General features: G+C 36.6%; 1 protein-coding gene across 3 annotated transcripts in view; it reads left to right on the top strand.

The window, feature by feature from the left end:
* The window catches only part of CCDC171 (coiled-coil domain containing 171), a 165,358-nt gene that overhangs the window by 129,938 nt on the left and 11,992 nt on the right, over positions 1-23,428 (top strand). For 2 of the 3 annotated variants that reach the window (XM_079330440.1, XM_079330442.1), the window contains one exon: positions 12,350-12,480. In XM_079330440.1, the coding sequence (XP_079186566.1) occupies positions 12,350-12,454 (105 nt within the window). In that variant the 3' untranslated portion in view covers positions 12,455-12,480. Of the gene's footprint in view, positions 1-12,349; positions 12,481-13,651; positions 14,067-23,428 lie in introns of those variants that run through there. The other variant, XM_079330441.1, reaches the window with a different exon arrangement.

Raw genomic sequence — 23,428 nt, 5'->3', positions numbered from 1 at the left:
AGTGTCGGGAGTCTTACATTTTTTGCACTGGGTCTTTTAATTTCAAAAACTAAGAAAAATGCTGAACAAGTGAAACTAAGCAACAGAAGTTAATAAGGCAATAGACTTTATTGAACAGAAATGTTTAAGTAGCAAAAACAGAATCAGGCTATTTTCTATTCTTATATTAAAAAACAACCAAATCTTCAAACCCTAAAACTTTTGTTTAGTCTTTTTTTATTTTTTTGCTTAACTGCTTAGTAGTCCACTTTTATAAAACATATATCTCCTTGTTATTCTTATCAATTGCTTACAGAGTAAGAAAAAATTATTAAATATTGCACTATATTAGCAAGAATTATGTAATGGAATCGAAGGAGACATTTCTGCCCAGATACTGCATTTTGGACCTTGTAGTCAAATACCTGGAAGAGGAAGGGTTATCTACAATTTAGCAAGTTTGTTATGGCTTAGTGATTTGCTGATTGATTTCATTTGCTGTCAGTTAGGGCTCTCTTAATGTCAAGCTTCTTTGCATAATGCCTTGAAATAAAGACTGATGAAGATTTTTCATATTGATGCTGCTTATATAAATTGACCCTGATTTGCCCTTCTGCATGACAATATAAGTGACAGCAGTTAGACAAAAATATAGCAATGAATATGCAACTTAAGGATTAAGAAAAATACAGTAAACCTTTCAGAATATAAAACTAGGCATAAAAACCAGGCTGTTCTCTTATTTCCACACTTGTCATGCAGTGAAGAATTGGACTGGGATAGCATCCCAAATGCTATACTACTGAGGTGAAATTCAAAAAGGATCAGTTTTGAAAGGATTAAAAGTTAAAGTGTTTTGTTTTACCAGATTCTAACAATTGCTCACTAATTCATTTTGGTGGGGGTTTTTTGTTGTGGTGTTTTGTTTTAGTGGGGTTTCTCTAGTGTTTCGGTTTTTTTGGGTTTTTTGGGTTTTTTCGGTGTTAAGGGTTGTATAAATTTTGGCATATAAATCCACATATGTTATTATCTGCAAAATTTATTTTTGACATTGTTATTTTGCAGGAATCATAGCAAGTTGTCTTGATTTTTCATTTACTAAATTGATTGCTTATCTAGTGACATGTATTGCTAGTATCCTAGAATCACAAATTATAACATTCTGTTGGACTGTGAAAAGCACAAATTCTTGTACTTGATTCATAAAATCTTTGCTGTAGGTGTCCCAGGACTTAAATAGGGGTTTAAATAGGGCACTCAGTACTTGTCCATTGCAGTATCCAATTTCATTATACTATTTTAGAACTCTCCCTTCATTATGGTCTCTTCTCTCATTTTTGACCTCTCCCTGTTAAATGCAAAAATGTGGTAAGAAATTTTTGAGGAGAGAATGGAGACAGCTGGTAATCAATGGAGATAGGATGAATGTGGAACTGTTGTGTAAACCTGAATAATAAGGATACACAGCCTGTATGTTGGCAAGTTGCATGCAAAGGATTGGATCTTCCATGGCTTTTAAGAAGATAATATCCATGGAATGACAAAGATTTGTTTATCTTCCTGGACCTTTGATAGAACTTGGGATTCCTCTGGATTGCTTCAACACCAGAATCTTTTTTTATAAAAGAGAAGTTCTAAACTGAAGATCAGGAGGGAAAAGTAATCCCTTCTACCTGTGTGGGCAAACTTATGATGTACATTTAATGCCTAAAAACTGTATTTTAGCTCTAATTTCTCTTTGTAAAGAAGCAGATTTTGTTCTTTTTCAGTAACATCACCCGTTGGTGGATCCCCCTCTTTCTCCTTAATCTTAATTGACAAATACTAAAGGAAGAGATTGGAGAGCAAAGCTTCCTGCCATTGCTACACAGTGTATAGTACCAGACTTTCCCTCCATCCAGTTTTCCAATCTCAATTTTTTTCATTTTTTGGTTAATATTGTGCAAGCGAAAAATTGCTAGTTTAAATTCTCAAGCTTGTATGCATGATTGCAAAGACCACAGGACTGGGTTTTGAGCAGAGATTTCTCTACATGTCAAAATATGATGTTTGCCTGTACTTTAGCAAAGGTCACTAATGTAGATGCTTGCTTTTTTTTGGCCTTATTCCACATGAGACTTGCTGCAAATTTTACTCCTTTGGGAAATAACTGTGGGACCAAATAAACATTTAATACCTAGGGGGCACATAGAATAGCAGTAAACTGTTGTCCCTGCTTAAAAACAGATTGGGCATGGAAAAAGACATATATATATATATATATATATCTATATATATATCTATATATATATATAATGTAGTACAAGAAACAGTGCTAAAATGTCTCCAGAAGTTTTCCTAGCCTTTACCATTTTTATTGGCAGATCTTCTGAAAACACTAGAACTCATCTGTAGTTTCTAGAGTTTGCAAGCTATGGAAGTGATTTCTCTGTTACCAACATTCATAGGCATGATTACTCATAAATTACGTAACTGCAAGCAGTGGTCCAACTCTGAAAAATGGATAAAGGAAATAGTAATGAATTAACATCAGAGGTAGTTTGAAAAATGTTACTCTCTGGGTCTTTTTAAGTTAGGATGGCCAAAGTTAATTTAGGCCTTTCAGTTAGAATTTGTGGATAAGAACCAGCTGCTTTTGTTGATCCATCATTAAGGTTACCACTCAGGTACATGATACTGTGATGCCTGCAGTCATTACCAAATTCAGGAGAAAGATTAGAAAGGGTTTTCTCAATCTTATTACAACACCCCATGATATATGTAGGATATTTTATTTCTGATTCTATTGGTGAAGACTACTTTATGCTTTCTAGGCAAACTTATCTCAACAGTGCCTGTTCTCCTTAGTTTTTTCCTTTCATGGTTACTATAAGCATCCAGTTTTATAAATGGAAACTTTATCTCTTATGCTTCCAGGAGCTTCAAGGAGTTGGATCTGGTTGTTGACTGTTGGCCAGACCAGGGAAGAGGCCTTACTTGCCAGGCTCCCAACCTAATAATCCGAATCACATTCTGTAATGTTATCATTTGTTCACTTACTGAAAAGGCACTTGATGCATTTGCTGAAGACAAAGCAGAAAGTCATATCTTCTAAAATATCATTGAGAAGGCTCATCTGGTAGCAACATCTCTTTGAATTGTTGGTCTCAGTGAGGACACCAAGAGTTCTGCCATCAGAAAAATGTCTTCTTCTCTTTTGATAAGGAAACTTCCCAGCCTGGCCATTCATGAGGCTCTCTGGCAGTGACATTCCCAATGTCAGAGACTTTCACTGCTGGGAGTGAAGCCCCTTTGCAGTGGGTGATTCCAGTGCCTGCTTGATTCCTCACACAGGCCACACTCACATGCAGTCAGACCAGGTTTCCTTTCAGGCTCGACCCCAGGTTTCCCTTAGTGTATCTCAGACATCTCAGTCCCTAAAGCCATTTATTCTTGGTGCAGTAACACAGAAGCACCTTGAGCTAGTGGCTCTGATCAGGACCCCCAGCAAAGGAACCCCGGATTTTTTACATCCTCACTCTCCCTGCATGGAAGTCTTGTTCTTCCTCTTGAGTATTCAAATTCTGTCCCCACTGTGTGTCCATCCATCTGAATGGTGTCACCAGTCTTCATCTCTTGTTATCTAGAAGATAGGCGATTCCCATCTCCTGATGTGTCTCAGTGTCCATTCACATGGCTGCTGTCACCCATATTCACACCCCTTGACATCCTAAAGTTTGGCAGTTCACAGCCTCTTGTCTCAGGCTCCTGTCCACAGCTCAGATTACAGCTCAATCTGTAGCTCCCCTGTCCAGCTGCTGGGACCAGATGTATTACTCAGCTCTTTCAACCTGTTGTTCCAAGTGAACAGCATTCTGACTTAGCTTCTTGACCTCCCGGGCAGGAGAGGCCAGACTTCAGTATAGTGGAATCTTACTCATCCACCAGTTTTTATCTTGTGTTGGTTGGGATTTGTACCTTTCTCAGTTGAGTAATCTCTCATATGCCAAATACCAGAGAGACAGACTAAACCATTAGTTTTCCCAAGAAGAGTTTTCTTCAGCTGTAAATCCATTGTTGTAGAACTAAATATTCAGAGATGATAGGGGTAATTTTAGTTAATCTTTCTCAGATTCTGGTGGTTAAAAGCAAACTTTGTAAAAAATATTTTATTTATATAATACTAACCTTTAGGATAGCAAATTGTCAAGCTCAGTGGTGATGCCACTTCTGCCAGACATTTGCTTTGGAAAGAGGGATGCTAATGTACCTGCTCATTGTGAGATTTGGTGTCAGGTATACTATGTTCTTTGAATTTCCTCCTCATATTTTGGAACAAAAGCTGTTGTCACTGAAATTTCTAATAAAACATTTCCATAGCATAAATTAAGTCTTTAAATCAAGTCTGATTAAAAACCTAGCCATTTGCCTGTTGTTGGGGTTTTTTTAAAATGTTGTTTAAGAATGTATGAAGCAAATATTTCATTAACATCTAAGTTCAGGCAGAACGAAGGGACAACATCTGTCCATCCTGTATGTGGCAGTTAACATCAGATTAAGGGTGTTTCAATGAATTTGAGGAATGCAGTTCAGCTTTTCTTGGTAATTATGTTCTCTAAAGAAATTGACTACTCCTTTTTCCTGTACTGGCATTATGAATTTGTGTAATTAATTAGAAGCCAAAGTGAAAAAATTAAATTGTGATCCAACCAACAAGTATACTTCGGCATTTCCTTGAAAACTACAAAATATTGCATTATGTAGAGTTAAATACTTATGCTGAATCAAAATGCAGTGCTACTCATGAGCATTCTTAAGAAAAAGAGAAGAAATGAAGCAGGTGATTCACAAAACTTTGCACCATTTTCTAGCCCCTAGGCTCTTTAGACTTGAGCATTCACCTAAAATCTGATACAAGGATTAGGACTCAGTGGTGAGCATTAATGTGTGAGACACACAATCGCAGTTGTCCTGTGGACTAAACCTCCAGAAGAGACCTTCGTCTCTCTTAGTAGATGACAACTAGGGCATAGACTATGCTCAGATTTTTGTGTGGAAAATAAAAAGTAAACATATTTCCCTCTTCTATCCATATGTAAAATATTTTATTCAGTTTGAAAATGTTTTAATATACAATTAAAAAGCTGCTTCTTTGGCCACTTCATAGCTGTATTCAAATAATTAAGGAAATGTTTATACTGAGCCCAGATTTTTTTATCTTGGAGCCAGGGACAGACTTTTTCTACAGCAGATAAAATTAAGTCAGTATTTTTTTCACAGGTAGAGCGTATATCTTTTCTAAAAGTAATTGATATTGGTCTTAGTTAAGAGAGCATTATTTAAAACCAATGAAAAATAATACTCTAATTTTTAGTAATTACTACATAGGCAGATAGTTAAATTAGTTTCTTATGTTGGACAGCTTGTGGACAGCATTTCAAAGAGCAGAAGAGTCTTCCAGATCTCACATTTACCTCACATTTACATTCCATGTGAGGTTGTTTAGATTTTTCTACTTAGTAATCTGGTAGCAAAATGTCTGCTTCTCTCCCCTCCTTAAATTGTTCTCCTACACATTCACCTATAGTAAAGCAATATTTTAGGCAATTAAGACTTAGTGTTTAGGTAACATTTACTTATAAAAATTGTTTTGTTTATATAAGATATTCACATATAAGATATGAGGAATAATATCTCATTTTAAGGAATGAGAAAATGAGAAAGACTATGGTTTTAAAAGTTTATTTTACTAACATATATTTGGTTGTGGAAAACAGAATTCAATACTTCAACATCTATATGTTTTTTCTATTTCCAAGATGTCACTTGAATAGGTCAAAGGTAATATCATCAACATTCAGACAACTTATATTTCACTTGGCATTTCACCTGAATTTTGATGAGAAGTTTTGCTCTCTTCTTTCTCCTCAAGACTGAATGTGTGATGGGATGCTGTCATATTTCGTGGTAAGACTGCATCCTGACTTTTCTGTCGTGACCACTGCTGTTTGGTTCTTCTCATCAGTGGTAATGCATTATGCTTGCATTGGGTAGATTTTCATGCTCACTTAAATGTAGGCTTTTAGTAGTGTCAGTGACTACCCTTCTCTTTCTTTTGTCCCTGTCTAGAATACACACTGCAAAAGAACCTGATATACACTGAAGTCAAGATACCAGCCTGAAACTTCTTTCAGTTTCCATTTCTTTCTTACTAAAACCACTTACTTGAAAAATTCTAACCCTTCCTCACAAACCTAAACATTCATTTTAAATGAAGACTGTTTAAGAGGATGACAAGAGTACAACACAGTGGTGACATCTTTCCCACTTACACTTTAAACTACAAATTTTTTGGGGCAGGAATTGTTTCTCCTTTATGTTTTGTATGCAACTGTGCTTGGTATTGTGCAGAAGACAGTGAGAATCCTCTCGCATATAGTCATTATTGGCCTATAAAAAACCTGCACTTCATCAATTTTGTTAAGTGATAATTTTCTTGTGTAGTCCAGAGCTATTTCTAAATAGTCAAGGCTTCAGGTAACTAGCTCCTTTGCTATAAAATTCTCAGGATGCTCTGCCTGGTCATACCAACTAAACATTTGTCTTAATTTATCAGTTTCTAAAAGATTGAGGTAATTGCTGAAAGTCTTACACTTTGTAATAATTTTCATGAGAATTGTTGTTATGCCCATCCATTGTGGTTTCCAGTAGAAGCACTTTCTCTTCCGTTGCTGTCAATTTCAATGCTCCCTTTTCAATTTTCTTGTAGGAAGTCATGTCATTACCTCTTGCAGAGAATCTAGCCTTTTATTTAGAGCTTCATTCCCTTGGGCTATCTGCTGAGACCTACAGGGTAAAGTAATTGTTATTGAAGCGAATGGGATAGAGTTTAGGCCCTCGTGTGTGGCACTGAGTCAGCTTTTGTTGGGAGAAAAAAAAGTTGTAACAAAACTGACCTGCTTTTTGGCACATTTAAATTGTGCATGCCACGCTTGAATGGAACTGAACAAAAAGTTTAGTGTTGAAATGAGATACAAGGAGAATAGATCATTAAAAGAAGTGCCAAACAGCTGCAAAAGTGCAATTTTGCTGAATGTGGTTTCCCTTGAGGTTTTTCCCCCCATGCCAGAGAAGCTGCTGTATTTATATCCTTTACTGATGCCACTACACATTTTGGACTATGGGTGAAGGCAGCCAGGATGGGTTTTCAAATGGCCAGATGTATGGGGGGAATTCATTGTAATGATTTCTTCTCCAAATATAGCCCTTTTAAACATGTAGTCATTATCCTGAAATCTTGTTTCTGAAAACAAAAAGTAATTGATGTATGTTTTGTTTTTTGGACTCGTTGTAATGAATCTTATTTATTTCTGTTCAAAGCAAGGCAGTAATGACAGGCATACAGAACTCCACGCCATGGAGTTTTGCTTTCACACCAGTTGTTTTTGCCTGAATTCCACTTCAGCCAAACTCTGTATCATAAATTAAATTCTCAGTCTTTTCAGATTGTCATGTAAGCAGTTTGTTAATTTAGTTAACCACTGCTAATCATTAATTCTTCTAAAGTTCATTCATTATTTCTTCTCTTGTTCTTTTTTATCTTTTTGTATATATTGTCCTGGGGTAATTTGCTACGTGCTAACATTGAGATTAGTTGAAGAATTCCTGAAGGAAGAACAAAGCAGTCAAACATGAATTTTAACTTTACTGTACATTTTTGGTTTTTAAAGTATGTTCTGTAAAGTAGATGATTTTGTTATTTTGACTGCTCCATCTGATGTTACAGAGTCAATGCTTGTATTGTCAGGCTGTTAGTCTTTTTGACACCTTTTAGAAAGCATCATTTCAGCATAAGGTCTCCTTTAGGTTTATTGCTTCCAAACCTGAGATGCAGTTCTATGATAACAGCAGGCCAAATAAGAGATAATGTAATAACATAGATTAAAAAAGAAAGAAACGGATTTTTAATAATTTAGTATTTTATTTGTAACTTTAGAATAGTGTAAAACTTTAGATGGAAATTTTCATTCACTACAATTTGTAACTCATAATTCAAATAATTTGTTTAATCTGTGTTCTCAATGGCCAAACACTAACGTCAAGGGAGGCAACATGTACAGTGTTTTAAGTGGGAATTTAAAAGGTCGTTTTTATAATGTATAATAAATACATTAACACTTTGATGAGAGGTCTTTGCTAATTTGCATATGCTGATGTGTGTATTTACTGTTGTATCTTTCTACATACATATAACTTCAATGAGAACAGTTGAAGTTTGAATAACTTTTGAATTTCATAAATTAATTTTTTTAAAAGATTGGTTTTCTTTTTGTGTTTCCAGTTTCTTGAAGATTGTTATGTAATTTGTCAGTATTAGCAATTTTTCACTTTAAATAAAGTAGTCCTGCAGACTCAAGTCTTTCAGTCTTGTGGATTTACAGGCAGCAATACATGGAAATGCAGTTTTATGACATCTATATCACTGTCCACCTGAAAATTACTGGTTATAGAAATGGTGTACAGAACAAGACAATGACTGTTTATTCAAAAGTGCATGGAATGTTAGAAAAAAATGGGTTTACATGTCCCCTGGAGAACTGTCCTAAGCTTAAGTGTCCTCAGTCCTTTTAAAGATTAATATGGAGAAAGAAAGCATATCTTAAATGTTGCTCTTTTGCTCTGATGTTCACTGGTTTGTAGTTTCTAAACAGCATCAACTTAGGTTTTATTTTTACTCTCAACTATGGTTTCTCATCTTCACCGACCTGGAGCCAAAGTCTAAACTTTTTATGCATACCCTCTTACTATTGATGAGACATCTCTGAAGAGGTAGTAAAGGCCTTCTTCCACTCCAAATTTTCCGAGGCCATTTTTCTAATTGAATAAAGATCAAAATGCTTAGTTCTATTATGGTATGACTAACACCTGATTTAAAAAAAATTCTGATTTTGCACTGAAATATGGGTAAAGTGCTCTTAAGGATTTTCTGGATAGGGATGGTGTTTTAAATGTTCAGCAGCTGTTAAAGAGGTTGCTAGAAGTATTTAGGCTTAAAATAATCTGTCCATTGAAAGTTATATTTGAAAACAGAATTTGGGCCCTCTTGCACATTTTCTTCATAGTCCAACAACTTCAGCCTAAAAGCATCCTTTTTCATTGTCAACTGTAAGAATATAGTTTTATCTTGTGAGTTGTAGCAGTTATCTGGGAATTCATGTGTCTGAAGTTTTCATGGAGCTGCCTGTGTCTTAGTGCTGGAGCAGGGCTTTCCTCTCACAGACCCTTTTGGATTAAAAGCACTCCTACCATTTGCTTCTGCCACAGTATGTGATATAGGATATTGAATAATATCCTATAATATCATAAATAATAGTGACATCCTCTATGCATTAAAGCATTGTGTAGAGTGAAAAGGAAAGAGATTGCTGTAAAAAAAAATCAGTATCTGATTATTTCTTCTTTTGTTTCTGATTAATGTGGAGCAAATATTTACAATTTGTGCTCTCAAAACTGACAATCCTTGGTAAATTTCAACCACTGGATTTCTGTTCTATCCCATCCATTCCATCAGTGACTTTGTAATCACTGAATTAGGTTGAGGTTGGAAGGGACCTCTGGTGGTCCATCAGTCCATACCCCTTGCACAAGCAGGGAGTAACACCTAGAGCCAAAAATGCTTAAAATCAGTATTCTTCAACTCCACTGCTTCTGTGGCCTCTGTGATTAAGTCTTCTCCCCACTAACTTTCCTACAATACTCATCTGTCTATAATGTTGTAGACTTCTGAAATGAGTTGCAATAATATTGGTTCCAATAAGGTTTGGAGATTACTACCCCAGAATACTACTTGCCTTTCTGAACAGAAGTAATTTTCTGGTGTGTATTCTTGAAACATTTTGTGTGTAACAGAAGACAAATTGTTATTGTTTTGTGGTCTGCTCCAAGTTTTAATGTCACACCATTACCAGCACATTCAAAACAAGAAGTGCTTGCTTAAATGCAGACCATGCAGATGACTATAAATGCCAAATTTTATGTTATAAAAATTTATCAGGAGTGTTGCTGAAACATCTTATTGTTACATATACTTAAAAACTGTATATATGTAGTTACCATCTTACTGCTATTACTGTACTTACTGCATCTTACTGTACTTAAAAGAAAGCACTCATTAGCAGGAGTGGAAAAACATTTTGCAGAGCTAGATTTGTGTTCTGGGAAATTCTGTCAACAGACTTTCTTGATCACAGAACAGTTTCCAGAGCTGCAGATATATTTGTATCTATAATGTTCAAATAGAGATCTAAACTGAAGTTCTGAACTTCTTTACAGATGCATTTAATCATTAGGTGACAGATATTATGGCTTGCAAGTGGCCAGGTTCTATGCCTATTCCTTGTGTATCAGGCTTTCCAGTAAGTGGAACTTCTATATTGTTAAAGACAGATCGTCATTCAATCTTGTGACTGACATAAGTTTATTAATATTATTTGTGCCTTCCAGTGGCATATAGAAAAACCCAACATATTTGCCCTTCCCCAGATGTCATTTGGAATTAATTAAGTGTTCTTCATGCTCATGCCACCCGCTGGAAGACCCAAAAATACTGTTTGTCCTAACCTATTCCTGAGCAAGAGAGACCTAAACTAACCCCAACTCTTTGCTAGGAAGCTGGGATATACTGGAAGGAATATGTACATAGGTGCATAAATGCAACCTTCCATGTTCATAAGGAACCATTAGTAACTGCAAATCTACTTTCTTCTAGACTAAAAATAAATGTAAACTATTTCAAAAAAACAATTGCTATGTAGGAAAATAGTAGTTCATGAGTACATTTTTTCCTAGATTTAAATTTTTCAAATCTGTTGAATGAGAGAACAAATTTAATACCTGAGTAAGTCAGCAAGAAATTAGAAAATACTGTTTCAGATAACTGCATGGTATCATGCCTGTGGAGATGTAGGATGAAGCTGTATAGGTTAGTGGCTTCACTGGCTTTGTAGTAGCAGAGGTAAAAGGTAGAAGTTAGGGAAATGTCTCTTTACATTCTAATTCAGTGAAACCTTTAAATATCCTGCGTGAAGTAATTAAAGGAACACATGAGATTTTTTTCTGTGAGATTTGAGACACAGCTTGCTATGCAATGGTATAATCCTTGTTTATGAGTCACAGAACCAGGTAATAGTCCTATTTCAACGTGCTAATTTCAACATGTGGGCTGTTGCCATTTGAAGACTGTCAGGCAGTATTACATGGAGTATAAGATATATCCCCATTCCTGCTTGGTATTGTTTCCGAATAGATGCAGAATTTTAGCTGTGTTGAATGTGAAATAAAAAATTTAAAAGCAGGATTAAAGCTGACGGTGGCAGGCTTGCAGTGCTACATGAATACACTATTAGGTTAGCATTATAGTATTTAAAACATTTGGGATATTTTTTCTGATAAGAAAAGATACATTGGTGTTGACTTGCCATGGCAGTTTTCTTCACTTCATAATAAAATAACCTGATTGATTTCAGTGATGTTACCTTTATTCTGAAAAGCAGCAGTGTGTTTGAGAACAAAGAAAGTAAAATAGTTAAAACCTTAGTAAAGGCCTGTTTGTGGTACTATAGTTTTTAAGCTGTACTACAGACATATTTTGAAGGCCAATTTCATATTATCTGTAATATGTTCTTACAGTTGCAACTTGCTACAGCTCATTTCAGAGGGAAAAACTGTAATTTATATAATATGATTAACCAGTTATAAAGAAGACAATCTCAAAAAGTGTTAGATTATTTGAGATAAAGTTACCACTAATGTCAAATCATTTGTTCTGTCTTGTGCAGCTAACTTTATTATCAGTCTATTACACGACTTGGACATTCTAACACTTATATACATTAAAACAATTACATTTTCCCAGCTATACTGTAATCAGATTATTTAATTCCAGAGATCTGTAGTTTAACCATATTTTTTTTGTTTCTGACAAATTAATTTTCTTAACATGAAGTGGGAAGACTCATTTTGAAAGTAGGAAAATTCACCTGAAATTGTTCAGTTATTCTTTATGAACATAAATGAAATGTGCGCTGAGTTTTGTAGTTAAATAAAATAAAAAATAGTATCAACTGTTCAATCTGGTATTGCATGTTTGAAAACATCTCACTTTGTAATTGGGATGCACAGTCATTTGCTTTTCCTCTAAGCTATCAATATTTCAGATTCTTAGATTATGTTAGACCTTTGGTCAAGACCTCACTTACAATTTAAGTGCCTGGTTTACAGGTTTCGTTTGATTTTTCCAATTAATAAAAATTAGATCTTTTGTAATGATGTATGCTACTTGGCATTTAAGTATATCTTGTCTGGCACTGACGATTTACTTTACCTTTTAAAGGCTGTGATTCAAAGTTTCATGGAAGTCTACCAACTTGTAGTTTCCAGAGTTGAAATCTCTTCAGCTTCACATTGCAGCCCTAATGTCCAGGCTCCAAACAGCTAATCTTCACAAAAGTGACCTTACAAATGGTAAGTCTGTTTTTGAAGTAATTTTTGTCATTTGAATGTGGTTTCTTAGCCAGCATCTCCCTTCATACTGTATGGTTTCTATAGGGAAATACAATAATATTTATCTATAAATGTAATATAGCAATAAAACCAGTGTCAACAGAAACTTTTTCTGAAGAGAAAAGGAATGGTAGAAGTTAATACAGGGTTGAATTTTTACTACTGTTATCTTCTACAAGGACCTATTCATTGCTGCTGTTAAAAAATACATTGTGAATTTTTAGTTTTACCAGTACAGTAAATGGTTGAACTTCGGACCTGAAGGACTGTACTTCTAGAGACGTTGTATGTTAAAACAGAACGTTATAAGCTTCATGTAAACATTTCTAGGAGATCTGAATTATTTTTAGACAGTTATGGTTATGAATAATACTTACCAGTAAACTTACAAGATTAAATTTCAGTTTCAGGAATATTCTGGTGTAAAAATATTGCTGCCCACAAAGGTACTTGGATTTGTTTAAGAGTAATAAGGTGAATCTTCAGATTTGAGATTTCTCTCTAGAGAAATTACTAAATGCAGTTTTATTTGTGTCACACAGGCAGGAGGCCAGACACATAAACTGTCATAAATATGTAGCCAACTATCACTAGAAATGTAAGGGAAATTTCCTTAGAAAGAAACTGTGTGGGATGCACAACTTGCATACACTCCAGTGTATTTCTCCCCATCTCTTCTTCCCTTTCCACAGAGGATAAAGGAGAAGGCTTTGGAGTTAATTTTATCAGTGGTGGTGTATGTTGCTGTTTTTCTTTCCTTCCTACTGTCCTTCTTTTAGTCTTGTGTAGTAAAAAAGAAAATGAGTATTGCTTGTCTTTCTTTTTGAAACAGAAGATCTGTAAGACGAGAGCTGTCACAATGCAAATGACATAAACACACTAGTAAATATATATTCAAAGACTGTGACTATGACTTTGGTTTTGATTGTTTCCAACAGGATTACATTAATTTCTTAGCAGCACAATGGGAAATTAGTGTAAATATAAACTATATTAATCAGTGCTGAATTTGAGTTTTAACATCTTGAGGTGACAATTATTGAATGAAAACTTTGTTTTATTTGTGATTACACAACCTTTCTAAGAAATGAACTTACTTCACTGAAATTGCTTTTTTTTCTTCTCCAACCAGAATCTTTTGATGTCTTCTGCTATGTTTATGTGTGTCCTGCTGAGCCTGTGCCCAATGTAATTGGATTGCTCCTTTGCCTGTTATGATTGTTTTTGTTGTCTAAATCACTTGTTTACTAAAGATTGGGAAGTCTGCCAAACTCGCAGCAAGATTTGCTTTCACTTGGATTGAGAGAGCTTTTAGCAAAGATTATGCTAGTTTTGTCTGTGAAGGGCTATGCAGTGGCCTGACACATTACAGTGAAAACCAGCTCTCCAATGTGTGTGATTAAATGCTGAGTTTTTAAAGTAGTTTGTATCTGCATGCAGTTTCAATGTAAAGGTGACACTATTTGCATTATGGAGGGATCTCTTAGCCCTCTGGGGAGAACAGTAGTTCTTCTTTTAGATGAAGTTTAATTTGAATTTAGGCCTAAGCATTACTATGAAGTGTTTTAAAATTTTTAGGTATAAATGAAAGCATTCGGAATGAGAGTCTCAAGTTGCCATGGAAAAGTGATAATGGTATATTTTGTAGTCTTTGGGTTTTCTGTAAATTAATCCTTCATATTTGTAAAAATTGTACTAAGCATGAATTTAAATAACTTTAGGCATCACAGCTTTGCAGTGTGACAGATTTTAACATTCTAGTTGGTACTGTTTTGGTTTGATTTCAAGGAAGAAGTTCTGACCTGAATTGCTTTCTCTAGTAAAAAGAGTAGAACTGATTCTTTTTGCTTCTTTTAAATGAAAGGGAGCAATGACTTCTTGAGTATGTATTTGGTTTCAAAATTAGACAAAATTTGTTAGTTATAATTCACTGTCTTCAATAACATATCAATTGCAGACAAAATTTTACATGGAGACAACAAATACAGCACTTGGACTGTATTGGTTGCAGGCCTTCATATGACACGTGTTTGTACTTCCTGAACAGTAACTACTGCTCAGTGCTAAAATACAATTTTGAAGTCTTCCAGTTGTGTTTCATGTGTGGATTCTTGCCTTATAAAACTGGATTTAATCTCACAATGTTGTGTCTGTTTCTTGATGTCTTTTATGCTAGTTGCTTAAGGACCTTACCCTGCCAACAGCCCACTGCAAGTTTGGGCCATTCATCAGTATTGATATTTTCCATATTTACATGGTATTGTTTTCCTAATTGACCTATTTCTACTGAATTTTCATAACTTGTCACCTTTCTTTCTGTTCACACCACTTCTCTCTTCTGCTGCATTGGGTTTTGTTAATAATTGTAAAAACAAAACTGATGACATGAGGGAAAAATTGGAGATTCTAATGCCTTATCTTTTATTTCAAACATCTCCATCCTCCAATCTATTTCTAGTCCAAGCACTTTCCTTCTAGTCAATAGAGTTTAGATTCTGAGATGGCTATATGTGGTCATGCTAATGCCAACAGAGAGGAACAGGAAGGGATATGATTATGATGGACAGAGGTGACATGAACTCTGGAAACACTGCTTATAGAGAAGAGAATTACGTGGGGAGCAGTGAAGTCAGTGGCAGAATGTCTCTGTAATCTTCATTAGTGCTCAGCTATCTATCTGTCATACTTGTCTCTGGTGATTCTTACTTTGTGGAGAGAAAGGTCCCATGCGTTCTTAATTCTTGCAACTGTTTGAAATTCAGTATGGCTGAAAAACAGCTTATGTTTCCTACATGTTTCTTTTCTTCTTCTTCTTTCCTTCTTTCTGCTCCCTCTCCCTTTCCCCCTGCCCCTCCTATTTCTGTTGTTCTCTATTCTCTCTGTATCTCTTTTCTGTTGGTTGGGAGAGTTCCTGATTGGCTGGTTTTGGTTTTTTTAACTTCTGGTTTTCTTTGTTTTTTACTGCATCTGAACTGCTTCTGAAATTCTCCTTACATTTCTAACACCTTTTTTTTTTTTTTTTTTTTTTTTTTCTTCTATTAGAAAATATCAACATTTTGTAGAAGTCCTTCCTGTTTCTTGTTCAGCAACATCCAGCAATATAAATGTCATGAACTGGACTGTGCTGAATTCTGCTGCTTTTATTTATTTTTATTCTTCTTCATATATATTAGTTTCTTATTATATTTGCACATTCATTCAGGGTTGCAATAATAAGTAGATCTTGAATTGAGAGCTTATAAGTGCTGTATTGTGCAGTGGTGTAGTCATTAGCAGTTTCTTTGTGGGTGCTGCAGGGCAATGTGTCATTATATTTTATCACTTGGCAAGCATGTGAATCCCTGGTGTTCGAGGAATTGGGTGTCCAAATCCCTGGTTTTTGTGTTTTTGCAGCAAGTGCAGTGTTGCACGTTTGAATGCAGTGACACTCTGTTTGCCAGTGTGACACATAGGAGGAATAGTGAACAGAATTCAATTAATCATAAAATACTTTCAAAAAGTCTTCTTGTAGCTTCCAGCTCTAAGATTTTATACTTGTCAGTACTGCTGTCAGAAGATTAAGAATGTAAAATAAACTGGTATCAGTCCTGGCAAACAAAAGAAGCCACTTTGTTATGACAAGTCCTTCTTGTCAGGTGCTTCTTTGAACCTGCATGTGCACTGATACTCCTTCCTTTTTCTGTTTTCACCTCAGAATCAAAAGTAAATAAAAAATGAAGAGGGAAATATAGTAATTTCCAAAGATTATGAAGAGAGAAAAGCTTTGTGTGTACAGGAGAAATGGAAATTGGGGGACCCAAAAGGACAACTTCCTCTGAAAGGGGGAGAAAGTGAGTTTCAGATGGATGAGAGGGGTGGAGTAAAGATGTCTCTAAATGTAGCAGAACTCTCTAAATGTGAAAACAGCTGTTGTCTTTTGATTCTTCTCCTAGCTGAGGTGAAAGTACTCACTGCTTTATGTGGCCTTATCTCATATCTTTTCCACACAGTTGTGTCTGTATCTGTCCTTTGTCTGGAAATGTCTAGTGATATCACCTAAAATATTGAAAATACAGTGGGTTTTGTTGAGGTGAGCGAAGCAAGTAGAATGATCTTTTGCATGAAAGTTATGTATTTGTTCTTGACATCCTAGTGATTGACATACAGTCTCATACTTCTGTGTTGAAAAACTGCATTAAGCAAGATGTACACTTTTCTCTCTGCTCAAAGCTCTCAATTCTCATGATCCACATGAACCCTGTTCATGGGGGGGTAGAGAAAAAAGAAATATTTAAAACTCAAACTTATCAGTTAACCATTTCTCTGAAATTTTCATCCTACTTAACCAGAATTATCAGGGCAGTGGTTTAACATGTCTTTCCCCCATACACTTTATTTCCTAGTCACCAGTTCAATCTGTGTTTTATGGCAAAGACCTGCATCTAACAGGGCTGCATTGTCCTAAATTTAGATTTATGAGGATGGAAGTAGAGAGAAAGGAAAAATTCTAACTATTTCCCTGTTCTCTTGCTGCATGAGGAAAAGGCATTTATTGGTGTCATGTTAAACATCAGAGAGTGTCTTGCATGGGCCAGAGCCATATCTCTGTTGTGGCTGGAAGAATTCTTCCCAAATGTTGCAAAAAGCAGGTATGTCCTGAATGAAATCTCTCTGTCATGATTTGACATTGGCCAAGCACCAGGCACCCACAAAAGTCACTCACTCACCCTGCCCTACTGCAGCTGGGCAGAGGAGAGAAAAATTTAAGGGTTCATGAGTTAAGATAAGGACTGGGACAAAACACTCCAAGAGCAAAACACGCTCAACTTAAAGGTAAAATGTGAATTTCTAACTTAACAGAATCAGAAGAGGAAAATGAGAAGTAAAATAAGCGCTTAAAAATACATTTTCTTCACCCAACCCCTCCCTCCTTTCCACTATCAGCACAGGGAGAGAGGGCATGGGGGTTTTGGTCACTTTGTCACCCAAGGTTTTCTTCCATTTCTCTGGGAGAGGAGTCCTTCCCCTGTGAGGCTCCAGGTCCCTCCCCTGGGACACCATTCTCCATGAACTTCTCCAGTGTGGGTCCACTTTCATGAGCAGCAGCCCTGCCAAAGCTGCCGCAATGCGAGCCCTCACACAGGCACACAGTCCTGCCAAACTGCTATGGCTTGGGCTGTTCTTCCACAGGGTGCAGTCCTCCAAGGACAGGCTGCTCCAGCCTGGAAGCAGAGCCCTCTCTCTGCCCCAGGTCTCCCACAGGAGAGACCTCCCACAGCCTCCTCCAGGTACCCACCTGCTTAGGCACGGGCACCTCCATGGGCTGTGGATGGATCTCTGCATCCCCATGGATCCCCATGGGCTGTGGGTGGATCTCTCATTCCCCATGGATCCCCGTGGACTGTGGGTGGATCTCTCATTCCCCATGGATCCCCATGGGTTGCAGGAGCACAGCTGCTTCACCATGATCTTACCACAGCCTGCAGGGGAATCTCAGCTCCAGCATCTGGAGCAGCTCCTGCCCCTTCTTTTCCACTGACCTCGGTGTGTCTGTGTTCTCATCTCCTCTTCTTCTCTAACTGAAATCAAGTGTCCCACTTTGTTTTGATTTTCTTCCTAAATATGTTGTCACAGAGGTGTTACCAATCTCTCTCATTGGCCCAGCTTTGGCCAGCAGTGTGTCCATCTTCAGAGCCACCAGGGCTTGGATCTGCCAGTGGAACCAGCAGCTTCTCAGAGAAGTCACCTCTGTGGCCCCTTCACTATCAAAAACCAGGCTATGCAAAACCAGCACACTCTCCTTAGCTTTTTCACTACTTCATGTAGTCTTACGCACATTTGAATTTGTTCTGTAAAGGATTTGGAGATAGTGGCTCTTGAAATGCTTTGCAAAAACCAATTAGACTTACTGTTTTTGTTGTTAGTCTCTGTCTTGAGACAGTATTTTCCTGGAAACAGTCTTGGGCAAAATTCAGTAAATATGGACCTCAATAATAAATTTACTCCATGTTGTTACTTGCCCATGTTGAGTTGCTGTGGAGGAGGTGAATGTTCCTGAATAGATAGTAAATAAAGAAATATCTGACAGGCTCACAAGGAGAATGTCGAACTGTTGAGAGGATTGTAGATGTGAAAGTGTAAAAATATCAGACAAGTGAAAATAGAAAACTCTGTTCGTAAGATTTACTAAGTTTAATGTCTCGGTAAGACTGAATCCATCAAGCAGTAATATCTCCCTGAAATTATGTTTTTATTTAAATATTTGTGTTTCTTTCTGGACTTTTAAGTAATTGGGCATCACTTGCCAGCCTGACTGCGTAACCAAGGAATGCATGTATCATAATGCAAATGATCACTTGGTGTTGCTTACACAAGTAATAATTGTAACCAAACAGTATAAATCATATAGTTTAGAATAATACTAATACTACTACTACTACCAACAACAACTTATACTCTAAATCATATTCTGCAACTTAGGGTACTGTTGTAAAAAGCAGTTACAGTAATCCAAAAACACATTTGCTGTTTTGTAAAGAATGCTTCCTTTTCTATGCAAAAATTTTTTTGATACTCAATATTCTAGGTATGTGAACTTTAAACTTGTCAGACTGTTGTAGCATATTTGAAAATTGTAGTAATTTGATTAAAATGTTGCCTATAAGGCAAAGGGTTCAGTTAATAGAATCCATATGTAATTAAAGTGCAGAACAAAATGTAATCAGACCCCAGTGACTGGTGCCTTCATATTGATAGTTTTACAGTGGCCTCTGGGGTTGAAAGTTTATGTTAAAGTTACCAATGTAGCTCTGCTCCGGAAAAATTACAAGAAAGAACAAACAGCTACAGAGGGTAGCTGTTGAAGCACATATGACAATGTCCCAAGCTGATAATCATACAACAAAAGTAGTTGATAGTCTGAATTTTAGGGCTCTCTTCCACTTGGCAGGTGGAAGAAGCACAAGACTGCTGTATTGTACTAGTCAGAGAAGTTGCATTCTGCAGCAGCACTGCTATGTAAACATTCCTAAATGAAGCAAGTATGTCCAATGAAAGCAAGTAACAATGTATTTTTTAATAATATAGTTGCTTGATTTGTGTGAATTCATGTTTGAATCATCTGAAAGTTATAGACACAACACTATGTACCAAGCCACAAAAGAAGTTTAAAAAAATTTCCTGGACTTTAAAAAAAAAAAAATTTTTCTGGACAGTTTTAAGAGTTGACATCCTGTGTTAGAGTTCTCTAATCATCACCAGCACAATTTACAATCAGAACACACAGAGAGCCAGTTCAGACCAGCTCATCTGTTGACTTTGGCAGAAGCCCTTAATCTCTCTGTGTGTAGCTGCCACTTGAGAACTGGGGACTCGGCAGAGAGCCGAAGGAGGGTGGGATGCAGGGTTGGTCAAGGCATGAACACATAGGCCTGCTTCATTTCAACAGCCGTACACTGCTTTTTTTTATACTCTTTTCATTTTACAGCCTTTTTTTTTTTTTACTTGAAATTAAATGAGGACCTCTCATGAGCCACTGCGCTCCAGGCATAAGAAATTGTAATGTCTGGCTTCCAGAAACTGTCCCGTCAAAATGTGCTTCTGATTAGGTGGCTTAATTACAGCTGTGAAAACAATGTTGATTTAGGCCTCAAGATTCCAGTGCATGTCAGCCGTTATTAGCTAGCCTTGGACTGAAGCCACCATTTTAAGACTCCGTACCACTAAAGTCACACACTGCCTGACAACTTTTTATTTAGGCAGAAATGTTGCCAGAAGCAACACATTTTATGCAAAATATTTTTCATTGCACAAATTTCAAATGTGACACAGTTGATGGACATAAAATGGGTAGTTACGGGTGGACCTCACCAAGTCCAAAACCTAACTTCTGCAAAAAACCCCTGCGCAACACATCCCCTTCCCCATTTCAAATAGTTTTTTCTAAAGTTTGACTGACATAATGCTTAATTTTAATTCCTTTAATTCAGTTTTATTCCAAATCCAGCATGTTGGTTTAACCACCCAATTTTATTGCATCTAAATTTTCTTGACAGTTTCATTTGCTGTTGGGAAATAAAATTGCCATTTTTGCAACATGGGAAATAATGGCTAGTTTCAAAACCAATATGTTTGAAACTTCCTTTGCCTGAAGCAGGTTAAGGCACACACTCAATTTACTTTAGGGGAAAAAAGCTCATTAAATAGTTTTTAATATTTTAATATAATTTAAGTAACTGCTTTCACAGTGGGAAGGCTTATTAGGCCCATGTATTTACACCTGCAGAGAGGTAAATGTTTGGGTAATTAGGTGGTTTCCAATAATTCAGTTTTTCAGTTGCGGGGTTAGTGCTGTAAACACTGTAGATGGACAGAAAGAGTGCTGCATTTAAACATTACATTTCCACTTTTAGTATTTTATTTTCAAGTGCCTAAGAAAGAGGCTTAAGTGGGGTTGGTTTGGGTTTTGTGGGATTTTTTGTTGTTATTTTGGTTTCTTTTGGTTTGGGTTTTTTTTTTCTTTGTTTGGTCTGTTCTTCAGCTCTCTGTAAAGACATGAATTGGCTAAGGAATGTGAGAGAATGTGTGTGGGTGTTAACTCTCAGCAGAGGTCAGTACTTTGGAAAAGTAAGATCTACATTCTCACTTCACTGTTGCTATGAAATTCCAAATGTCCATGCTGTGTGGTTTAATGGAAACCATGAAGTTCCTAAATGACCACAGGTTTGTTCCGCTGTTAAACACGAAACAAATCTTTCAAGTCATTGGCTAAGTCACAAAAAAGGAGGGTCATGTTTTCAGGAAGGTAATCTCCTTGCATTTTTTTTCCTTCATGGTTTGCATTTCTATGGCATTAGAAATGTGTTTCTAGTGAGGTACTGGAACTACCAGCTCACAAACAATAATCCTCAGTTCCCAGGACTAAAAATGATACTTGGAAGCTAAAGCTGTATTCATCTCTTACCCTAAATGCAGGCCAGTGCAACAATTGTACCTTCTAATTGGAGCAACTAATTGGAAATGGATTTTGAGAAATGAATGATTTGGATAAGCAAGCAAGTCTAAAGTATGGGTTCAAGTTTATCCTGTGAAAAATCATCATGCATTCATTTTCTGCCTGCAGCAGATTAGTGAAAAGCAAGGCTGTGGATGCCTATGCTTTATTTTGTTCAGTTTTCAAAGGAGGAATACTGGAATGAGCTAGTCTTCTACTTTCTTTGCAAATACCAGGTGGGGTTTCCTGAAAAAGAGTGTTTCAGAAATGCCCTAGTTGCTGTGGAGGGCAACTATAAGTCAGGAGACAACCATGTGATGGCTTTTTCCTTATTAGACACCTTTGCACTAGGCTTTTGAAATGTGTTTCATTGGTAATACACAATGAGTTTTATTCATCAGCCACATACATTTGCTTCCTGTTGGATACACAATGCTATTTCTTTAGCTTTCTTCCCACACCTATCAAAGGAGCATTTCCTGGACATCAAATTAAAAGAAGCATTCATATATTATTACATATATTGTTAATGCTGCAGTAGAAATGAAAGTATTGGGAGTGCTAGACAGGCTGTTATTTCAAGAACTGGATATTATAGTCCAGGACATTTAACCCTGGGAAAAAGTTTTTACAAAAGAACAGAGCTAAGGACACAATTTTACTGTCTTTATAGAAGAAAAGGAATATTTTCTACAAAGGCAGACAAATTCACTTCTTTCCAGACTCAAGGACTTTTACTCAGGCCAGAAGGTGCTTCCTCCTCCCTTTTGAAGAAGTTATTTCAAGAAAGAGAGCCTGGAAGCTTCTATTATTCCCTGCTAAACTGTGGGTTAAACATAAAGGGAATGTCTGTTTGTTCTGAGACTGAATTTGCTGAGAAATTTTTGGAGGGGATTAAAGCATAGCTGTGCCCAAATGAGTCTAGCATAGATGCTCAAATGGTGAGTGAATCCATGCAATCCAGTCTGTCATCTTCCTGATATTTTCTTGACATTTTAAATTTAGATTCGGCAAGTTATATTGTTGTGAATAATTATTTTCTTGTTTTCACACCTGTTTGGTTTTATGTTTCAAGCTAAGTATGTAAAGCACTGTTTATAAGGAGAAAATTCAGTGCTGATCTTCAGATATTAACTTTGTGTAGATGCACCCTGTGAATTGCAGTTCACTTGATCAGGATGATAGATAATAGACATTTTCTGTTGTTGTTTTTGCTTCTCTTGTTTACTTTATACTAGTAGCTCACTGCCTAAATCACAGCGGAAAAGAATGATTAGAGTATGACCTAGGGCAGTGTTGCCATGAGCCTGTCTCTTTCTCAGCTAGCCTAGAAGTGCTTGTATGTGCAGCATGCACTCATACCATAGCATGGCTAATATTACAGGTACCCACTAAGAAATATAATAATTCAAAAAACCCATATATACACACACACACAAAATTTAAGTTTCGTAAAGCAACGTCTCACGTTAGGAGGTTTGTATTTCCCTCTGGATGGCAGAGAGGCAGTCATAGTCCAGCTAGCAGTCAGCCTTCCTTCCACAGGAGACAACAGTCTCTGATGCTCTGCCTCCTCTTAATTCCTGCTTCTGGTGCAAGACTCGGGAGGTCATGGGCACACAAGGCTGGATATTGACTTTATCCTAGGTCCCCCAGCACTATGAGAACTGGCCTCACTAATCCACACAGGGGAGGGTGGATCCTCTTCAGGCTAAAGGGAGATAGTGAGCACAGTAAAGAGGGGTAGCTGCAAACCAGCAGCTTTCTATAATTTAAGAAATCAAAATGTTTTCCTGTTGGCTTGTTAATGCTCTTTTCCCCTGCCTTCTCCTATAATTGTGCATGTTTCCATCCTTTTCAATGGTGGAAAAAAAAAAACATTTGTGTTCCTTTCTGTGACATGTTTGCAGTAGAGAAACATATTTCTTGTAAAAATAA

Source organism: Erithacus rubecula (assembly GCF_903797595.1).
Source record: "Erithacus rubecula genome assembly, chromosome: Z".
NCBI lineage: Eukaryota > Metazoa > Chordata > Aves > Passeriformes > Muscicapidae > Erithacus > Erithacus rubecula.
This window is presented reverse-complemented; position numbering and strand designations above follow the sequence as displayed.